At 41.7% G+C, this 9438-nt stretch overlaps 1 protein-coding gene across 1 annotated transcript in view; it reads right to left on the bottom strand.

Annotated features, from left to right (window-relative positions):
- The window catches only part of Pi4ka (phosphatidylinositol 4-kinase, catalytic, alpha), a 132916-nt gene that overhangs the window by 82458 nt on the left and 41020 nt on the right, over positions 1-9438 (bottom strand). Inside the window, exons 11-17 of the mRNA XM_013031515.1 lie at positions 9062-9253; positions 8366-8466; positions 7630-7759; positions 6851-6983; positions 4562-4657; positions 3996-4179; positions 2973-3076 (exon numbers count right to left, since the gene is read on the bottom strand). Of these exons, the coding sequence (XP_012886969.1) occupies positions 2973-3076; positions 3996-4179; positions 4562-4657; positions 6851-6983; positions 7630-7759; positions 8366-8466; positions 9062-9253 (940 nt within the window). The remainder of the gene's footprint in view (positions 1-2972; positions 3077-3995; positions 4180-4561; positions 4658-6850; positions 6984-7629; positions 7760-8365; positions 8467-9061; positions 9254-9438) is intronic.

Here is a 9438-nt window from a genome sequence, read left to right as displayed (position 1 = left end):
AAAAAAAAGCCGGAAGTGGCACTGTGGCTCAAGTGGTAGAGTGCTAGACTTGAGCTGAAGGGCTGAGGGATAGCGCCCAGGCCCAGAGTTCAGGCCCCACGACCGGTCCCAAAAAAGAAAGAAAAAGCCAGAAGTAGTACTGTGGCTCAGAGACAGTACCCAAGCCCTGAGTTCAAACTCCAGGACTGGCAAAAAAAAAAAAATAGTGTGGCAGCCAGGCATGGTGGTGTATGTGGTAATCAGTACTTAGTAGGCTAAAACAGGAGGATTGAAAATTTAAGGGTAGTATGAGCTACATAGCAAGACTCTGTCTCTAAAACTACAACAAAATTAAAATAAATAAGCCTATGTGGTATTTGCATATAACCTATGTAATTTTCCCAAATAATTTGAATAATCTTTAGATTACCTATAATATTATTATTATTTGGAGTCTCCTATATGGCCTAGGCTGGCCTTGAGCTCAGTCTAAACTCAAACTCACAATCTTCTTATTTTAGCCTCCTAAGTGGTAGGATTACAGGAGTGTACCATCATGTTTGGCCTTGAAAAAATTGTTCTTTTTTAAAATTAACATTCATTAGTTATACAAGAAATGTCTCATTGTGACATTTCCTCATATTTATATAACATATTCCAATCAATCTTAATTTCTTTTTCTTTTTCCAGTCCTGGGGCTTGAACTCTGGACCTGGGCACTGTCCCTGAGTTTCTTTTGCTCAAGGTGAGTACTCTACTACATGAGCCACAGCACCACTTCTGTCTTTTTTTTTTTTTTTTGAGTAGTTTATTGGAGATAAGAGTCTCATGGACTTTCCTGCCCAGGCTGTCTTTGAACTGTGATCCTTAGATCTCAGCCTCCTGAGTAGCTAGGATTACAGGCATCACCAGCACCCAGCTAATCTTATTCTTCTTTAGCTGTATTGTATGAATGATAGCAAGAAAAAAGTCATTATAGATTCAGGCTTTTTTCCCCCAAATAGTCTCAATCTATAGATGGTTGAACCTGGAGAATGCTGCAACTATGAAAGAGGAGGTCCAATTGTATGATAATGCCAAGAACTCAGAATGATCAAGAACTTTCACATACACATACTCACATCCACACAACTAGAGACAGGTGCTCTTTAGCAAGTAAGGAAACTGAGACACAGAGAGGTTAAGCCTTTCTAAGGCTATGCCATGGTATTCTTTCTTACTAAATTGACTTGGAGAGAATTTGAGAAAAATACCTGGATTTAAAGAAAAAAGGACTCCAGTGACCAGAAACAAATTCCAACAAAAGTGCTTTCTTCTTCTCTACACCAACCTCCTGTTGTCTGACTTTCCCTCTCTCTCTTCCATTGATCTGACATACTCTTGTGAATCCTCCAAACATATAGGAACTTGTCCCTTGCTTAAAGCATTCCCAGGAAAGGGCAAGGAAAAGACAAGGAAGTTGGTTTTTTTTTTTTTTTTGGTCGGTCATGGGGCTTGAACTCTGGGCTTGGGCACTATCCCTCAGTTCTTCAGCTCAAGGCGAGCACTCTACTGCTTGAGCTACAGCGCTACTTCCAGTTTTCTGGTGGTTTATTGGAGACAAGAGTCTCACAGTCTTTCCTGCCCAGGCTGGCTTTGAACCATGATCCTCAGATCTCACCTCCTGAGTAGCTAGGATTTTGTGAGCCACCAGCACTCGGCAAGGAATTATTTTTGTATCTACCAGGATAAACTGGCCAGACTTTGTACAAATATAGGCTATAAAAGAATATTCATGCCTGTAATCATAGCTATTTAGAAGGCTGAGATCTGAGGATCCCAGTTACAAGACAGCCTAGGCAGGAAGATCCATGAGATTCTTTTTTTTTTTTTTTTGGTGGTGGTGGTGGGTCTTGAACTCTGGGCTTGGGTACTGTCCCTCAGCTCTTCAGCTCTAGGTAAACTCTCTACCACTTGAGCTACAGCGCCACTTCTGGTTTTTCTGAGTGGTTTATTGGAGATAAGAGTTTCACGGACTTTCCTGCCCTGGCTGGCTTTGAACCAATCCTCAGATCTCAGCCTCCTGAGTAGCTAGGATTACAGGCATGAGCCACTGGCACCAGGCATTAAAGACTTTTGTTTGTTTATGTGGTACTAAGAGATCGAACCAAGGGCCTCATACATACTAGGCAAGCACTCTACCATTAAGCCACATTTACAGCAAACTACACAGCCATTAAAGGTAATATGCAAAAACAATCTATGACCACATTGCTCCATGAAGGCCAATTATGTGCGCAGATTGTGCCTGTTCAAAAGAAAGGGGGAGAAACTTGAGCCATGCTCACTGAGATATATAGTGGTTAGCTTTAGGTGACAGTCATATGTGGGTTTTCATCTCCTGTCTTGATTTGTAGCATATAGTTTTCATAAGAAGAAAAGTTTATTTAAAAAACAACAACAACTAATTTTGGCTGGGAATGTTGCTTAGTGGTAGAGTGCTTGCCTAGCATTGTGAAGCCCTGGGTTCGATTCTTCAATAACACATAAACGGAAAAAGCTGGAAATAGTGCTGTGGCTCAAGTAATAGAGCACTAGCCTTGAGCACAGAGAGGACAGAGCTCAGGCCCTGAGTTAAAGCTCCAGAATCAGAAAAAAAACCCCACAAAAAATCAAACAAACTAATTTCAGAGTCAGGCGCTGGTGGATCATGCCTGTAATCCTAGCTACTCAGGAGGCTGAGATCTGAGGATCGTTGTTCAAAGCTAGCCTGGGCAAGAAAGTCTATGAAACTCTTATCTCTAATTAACCACAAGAAAACTGGAAGTGGCATTATACCTCAAGTGATAGAGCACTAAACTTGAGCAAAAGAGCTCAGGGAAAGCGCGCAGGCCGTGAGTTCAAGCACCACAACTGACAAAAAAAAAAAAAAGACCTAATTCCAAAACCATACATTCTCAAAGGAGTTAAATACTGTCAGGATTTGAGGTGATAAGAAGGTACAGAAAAATTACCTATAGCCATGGTCCTTGTAATCCTTGGTGGCTGAATATACAACTGAGCTGGCCTTCACACTGATCTGCTGGAAGAGATTCCACACTTCCTGATAAATATATTGCTAGAAGAGAGCAAAAAGTGTTGTCACCAAGCTGTGACTCCACATGTCCATCCTAGAAACATGGAGAAGACCCTCTTGTCATCACCCAAAGGGAAAGCTCAGAATCCCAGGCTATCAAAGACCATCAAAGCCACGCACCAGTGGTTCAAGCCTGTAATCCTAGCTACACAGGAGGCTGAGATCTGAGGATTGCTGTTCAAAGCCAGCTTGGGCAAGAAAGTTCGTCAGACTCTTGATAGAGCACTTGCCTTGAGGTGAAAAGCTCAGGGACAGCATCCAGGCCCAGAGTTCAAGCCCCATGACCAACAGAGGAAAAAAGAAAAGAAAAGGAGAGAAAGAAAGAGAGAAAGGAAGGAAGGAAAGGGAGAACCCAAAGTAAGAGTTAAAAGGGCCCAACACCAGTGGCTCATGCTCATGCCTACCATCTTAGCTATTCATGAGGCTGTAATCTGAGAATCATAGTTTAAAGTCATTTGGGTAGGAAAAGTCGGTGAGACTCCTATCTCCAATTAATCACCAAAAAGTCAGAAGTGGAGGTATGGCTCAGTGGTAGAGCACTAGCCTTGAGTATAAAAAGCTAAGGGACAGTGACTAGGTCCCGAGTTCAATCCCCAGTACTGGCATGTGTGGTGCACACGTGTGCATGTACGCACACTAAAAGAGAAGTAGCTTTGACTTAGTTCCTATTTTATGCTATTTATATGACATGAAATTAGTTTAAACATTTTCTATCCTAGCACAAGTAAAACTATTACATCACTCTTACTATATAGCAGTGAAATAGTTGTGATCATTTGGGTCAGTTATAAGGTAAATCTAATCTGTAATTGTACATTTCTAGTGAAAGGGGATTAACAAGGTCTAATCAGGACTAGTGAGTTGCACGGTTCTGGCCTAATTACAGCACCCTTTTCCTTACATTGCCAGTGATAACAAGGCAGCCCAGTTGGTCAATGATGAGCACATCAAGGGGTGAAGGGGGCTGACAGAATTTTTGCTGCAGGATCTGCAGAATTGGCTCCATTACTTTTGGAGTGTCTCTAAGTGCCACTGCAATGTGTCCCAGGGCTCGGATGGTGTGGTCAGGAATCAAGTGAGCGTCCCTGTAAGAGAAATAGGAGGTAAGGACATAGGCACTTTACGCACAGTCTTCTGGTAGGCAGTAGCAAAATAAAACTCAGAGGCTACCTCTAGACCTTGATTTCCCCACAGCCTTGATGAAGAATTCATCTGAATGACAGCCAGGAGCTTTAACCACCAGCAGAAACACAAAGCCCTGGGTACTAGGTTGGAGGACAAAGATCTTTCTCAACTCTCATGCAGTAGTCAAGAATGTACATTCTGAGGTAGGTTCCACCTTAAACCTGTGACAAACACAATAGGCCTACTCTCTGTGATGAGGAAAAAAATCCAACATGCATGATGCAAGGTACACTACCTGAGCCTGCTAAAAGTAACTGGCTGCTCTAAGAAATAGGAACATACTTGTCGCTCTCTTGGGAGATGTAGAGTCGGTTGGAGAGGCTGGCCAGGAAAGCCTCCACGATCACTGGGTCCACCATCAAGCCAGCCTTCAAGCATCTAAGCAGAGAGGAAGTCCATCATGCATCAAAACAATGAGATTAGGGCTTTTTTGTTTTGTTTTTTCTTTTCCTTTTCTCAAATCAACAACATTTAAAGAATTGCTTAGAAGTAAATATCCTGAAAATCTGAGTAAAATATTATATAGAAAAAATTCAAAGAACTGCTGCTGATTTTGCTCATTTGAAAAATATCAAGCCAGAGATAACCACTACATTATTTTGACTGATCTGAAGAAATATCAATTTCAGTCTCAGTCCAATTTTAAATACTCTTTAATTTTTTTTTTTTTTTTTTTTTTGCTCAGTTGTAGGGCTTGAACTCTGGGCCAGGGCGCTATCTCTCAGCTCTTCAGCTCAAGGCTAGCACTCTACCACTTGAAGCCACAGTGCCACTTCCAGTTTTCTGGTGGTTAATTGGCGATAAGAGTCTCATAGACTTTCCTGCCCAGGCTGGCTTTGAACTGTGATCCTCAGATCTCAGCTTCCTAAGTAGCTAGGATTACAGGCATGAGCCACAAACGCCCAGCCCCTTTGCTATTCTTTAACAAAGTCACACTGATTGATTTAAAAGACAGATGGTCCTAAGACAGTGGAGGGAACACTACACTTATATATCATGGGCTTTGCTGCTGTTGTTATTAGTTTCGATGCTGAGACTGAATTTGAGGCCTTTATAAACACTAAACATATATAGTCTACCACTGAGTTACACACCTTTAGTCCCTACATCAAGGTTCTAATAGTTAACAGTAATGCTTACGCTTTCTATAGAAAAAAGGAACAATTTTAAAACCTCTAAGAAAATAAAATCTCACAAGCTATGTCTCACTCTCCCTTATCTGTTTGGTTTCTGAGTGAGATTAAGTTATTGTTCCTATTTAGCTTCTAAAAGAAGCTAAAAAGAATTAAAAAGAACAAACAAATTTTCATAGAATCAAAGTATCTGGCTTTCTAGCCAAGCACGATGTTGTATAACTGTAATCCTAGCACAAAGGAGGCTGGGGCAGGAGGATTTAGAGTCAAGACCCAGTGAAACTAACAAACAACAGAAAAGGATCTGAATCTCAAATTGAGAGATCAAGAGTTCACACAGTAAGAATCTAAAAAACAAAAAGTATTCAATAAAAAAAAGTTAAAAAAAAAATCTCTCTCACAGCATGCTGGTGGCTCATGCCTGTAATCCTAGCTACTCAGGAGGCTGAAATTTGAAGATCTCAGTTCAAAGCCATCCCAGGCAGATAAGCACCCATGAGATTCTCTTTTTTTTTTTAATTGTGAAAATACTGTATAGAGGGGTTACAATTACATGGGCAAGATAATGAGTACATTTCTCCTTTGTTTCCCCTTCCGATGATCTCCCACCCCCATCCCCAAATTCTATTCAGATTTTTTTTTTTGGTACTGGGGAATCGAATCTAGGATGCTGCAGTTGCTAGGCTAGCGCATTACCACTGAGTTACATCCCAGCCCTCTCCCATGAGACTCTTATCTCCAATGAATCACTCAAAAACTGGAAGTGGAATTGTGGCTCAAAGTGGTAGAGCACTAGCCTTGAGCAAAAGAGCTCAGGGACAGTGTCCAGGCCCTGAGTTCAAGCCTAAGACCAGCAAAAACAAAAACAAAAAACCTTCTCTCTCATGTATTAAAAGAAAACATGACAAAAAAAGAAAAAGAAAATATGATAACCTATTCTTTTGGATGTTATTTTGCTTTCTTTTTTTTTTTTTTTTGCCAGTCCTGGAGCTTGAACTCAGCGCCTGGGCACTATCCCTGAGCTTCCTTTTGCTCAAGGCTAGCACTCTACCACTTGAGCCACAGTGCCACTTCTGGTTTTTTCTGTTTATGTGGTACCGAGGAATCAAACCCAGGGTTTCATGCATGCTAGGCAAGTACTCTACCAGTAAGTCATATTCCCAGCTCATTTTTTTGGCTATTTTTATGACCAGGAAAACAAAGAAAGCTTTGCTTATTAATTTATTTAAGGTACTGGTACAGAGGCTTGAACTCAGTCACACCGCCACTTCCTGGGAGTTTTATTAGAAAAAAAATCCAATAATTTCTCTTTTAGATCATGCTTTAAAATGATCAGAAACAAACTTTAAGACTTACAAACATCCTTATTTTAAAATAAATCTGTCTAAAACACTTTTCTCCCTTTCCAGAACAGGTCTCCCTCTATTCAGTCTCCTACCTGCAGATGTTGTCGATGGCAATATCCCGGAGCTGCTCATACATGGACGGCTGGCTCTTCTTGCCCGACATGACATTCAGGGTTGATTCAGAATGCTCATTGGTGACACTGATTTTTATATCATTGCCAGCAACTAGATGTAAAAATTCAAACCTGTGTCTGATTTGGCTTTTACCTTTCCATCCCCTTTCTCTGTCACTCAAAAAAAAACAAATATTTTTTTTAAAAAACAAAGTACTTTTAACCTTGTAAAAAGCATGCATTCACTCTAAGGACAGGGGGAATAGTTCAAGTGGTAGAACATCTGCCCAGCAAGCTTGAGAGCCTGGTTCACTAAATCCCAATACTGCCAAAAAAATAAAAACAAAGCATTCTCAAAACATCTGACCAAACATTTCTAAAAGAGAAATTCTAAGACCAACAAGAAAGGTTGGAAGGAATGTGTTAAATTAAAAGGATGAATAGATGATAAAGGGGTGAATAGGTAAAATCAGTAATTTCTTGATAGTAAAGGGGACCAGATGAGGTTGTATATATAAAGCTCCCAAACAGACACTGAGGTATACAGTATTCACAGACTACTACAGTGACAAAAGACCAAAAAAGGAGCCTTCAGTGGGAAAGTAGAGAAGTAAGGCCTAATAGCTTGAAATGGGGAACCTAAAGGGAAAGACAGAAGGAAAGGCATGGAGGAGGAATTTTGCCCAAGTATAGTCACCAAGAACACACAGGGACTGAATGCTGAATGCAAACTTCAGATGCAGTCTTCTATTACCTACCTGTATGGTATTGATTGTGGTATTTATAGAGCTTCACCAGCACTGGGGATGGGATGACCAGGAAGTCTCTCAAGGACGGTGTCACTGAGTGTACCACCACTGGGAACCTCTCACACAGGCGGCCCAAACCCTGCAACACACCATCAACCATTATGTAGCCCAGGAGGGACCCTGAACAGTGAGAACCTCAACCCTTCTCATGTCCAAGTTTGATCAAAACTTCTAAAGTCAAAGCTCCCAGAGGCTGCCTGTCTAAGAAGCAAAGGCAAGCAGGGAGATGATGCTGACTTTTCCTTACGCAGGACATAGACTGTTAAATGTGTTTACTTCTTTGGGAAACAAAGTATAAAATGTGCTTGTTAAGCAATGGCCAGTGTGGAGTTAGTGGGAACTATGTCAAGGAACACACAGTAGAACTGTGACAAAATACATTTTCTCATAAGGCCCTATGGCTTATGATGTCTCATGGTATCTAGCCCTTCTGCTGGCCTCAAGAAGTGCCCAGAACATGCAGGGCAGTCTCACAACAGAGCAGGAACTGATGCTTTCTTCAAGGCAAGTAGCCTGGATACCACTTGCAGAAACTCCAATGTCCTAAAGAGGGAGCCCATGTTCACTTAATGGCCAGAGTCCACATTAGACTCATTGCTGAAGGACCAACCACAACCAGAACACCATTGCAAGAAAGACATCTCATGCTTGGGAATCAAGAATCTCAAACACCAGAGACACTAACCTGCAAGCAGCAGATAAGGAGGGGCAAATGGGCAATGATGACTTTGCTGGATGTCTTGGACTGCAGCTTTTCAGAAAGCTTGATGCAAAGATTTTCTGCACCTTAGTTCAAAATTAGAGAGGGGTATAAAAGGTTAGCAGAGTCCAATATTCACAAAATACCTTCTCATAGCTACTCACACAACCCCAGAGAAACACCTGTTGCAGGTTTATTAACAGGAGAGGCTATGCAACAGGTGGCTTAGAGGCAGGCATTGTGTACTGCACTGTGTACAACTGTCTTCTGTTAGCCTTAAGTCTTCTTGTCCCACAGTATTCACTCTGCAGAATGCTTCCCATTTCTCTCTAATCTTGGACAAATCCCTGACCTTCCAGCTTTAAGCTTCTATTTCTCCATAGGGAAGCCTAAAGAACCAGCAAGAAGCACTGGAAAAAACACAGACCTTGTGGCTTTGGCCTTTCCCTCTTCTTAGATCCAGTGTTCTCTACCATAGCACAGGACAGCAAATGTCCAAGCTATCACAGGACCTGATGCTGCAAGTGCTTAGGAAATGGCCACTCATTATGATTGTCTATGCTGGAAATAGGCAAGTATTCCAGAAGTCACTTTGGGAACCTCACGGGAAGAAAGTATCCCTGGAGCTCACAGGACAAAGACAATCTTGGCTGTCTGCAATACAACAGGCGGGCAACCTACCTTGTTCATCCTTCACAGCCCATACCATGAGGTCCACACAAGCAGCATTTGCCTGGCAGCGCAGCTTGAGGGGACTCAGTTCATTGTGGATCCGGTCAGCATCATGAAGAATCTTCTGGAGCTCTCCTTGGCTTGTGTTGAACTGTTCCAGCACAAAATCATGTATCTCCTTCACAAAGGAGGTGGGAAGGTCTGTGGAAAAGAAGGATGGCCAGAGCTAGAAATAAAACTTCAACAGAACACTGTGCCAGATCAATGGCATTGATCTTTCTCTAACAAAATGTGGCTCCAAGAACACTGAAGAGTGTGGATAGGCAGATTGGCTAGTTTTCTATATGCATAGTACCTAGAAATTAGATAAAATAATTTCCCAAGGA

The sequence above is a fragment of the Dipodomys ordii genome, unplaced genomic scaffold (genome assembly GCF_000151885.1).
Source record: "Dipodomys ordii isolate 6190 unplaced genomic scaffold, Dord_2.0 Scaffold141, whole genome shotgun sequence".
NCBI classification, from domain to species: domain Eukaryota; kingdom Metazoa; phylum Chordata; class Mammalia; order Rodentia; family Heteromyidae; genus Dipodomys; species Dipodomys ordii.
Note: the sequence above shows the minus strand (reverse complement) of the source record. Positions and strands in the feature narration are given on the sequence as shown.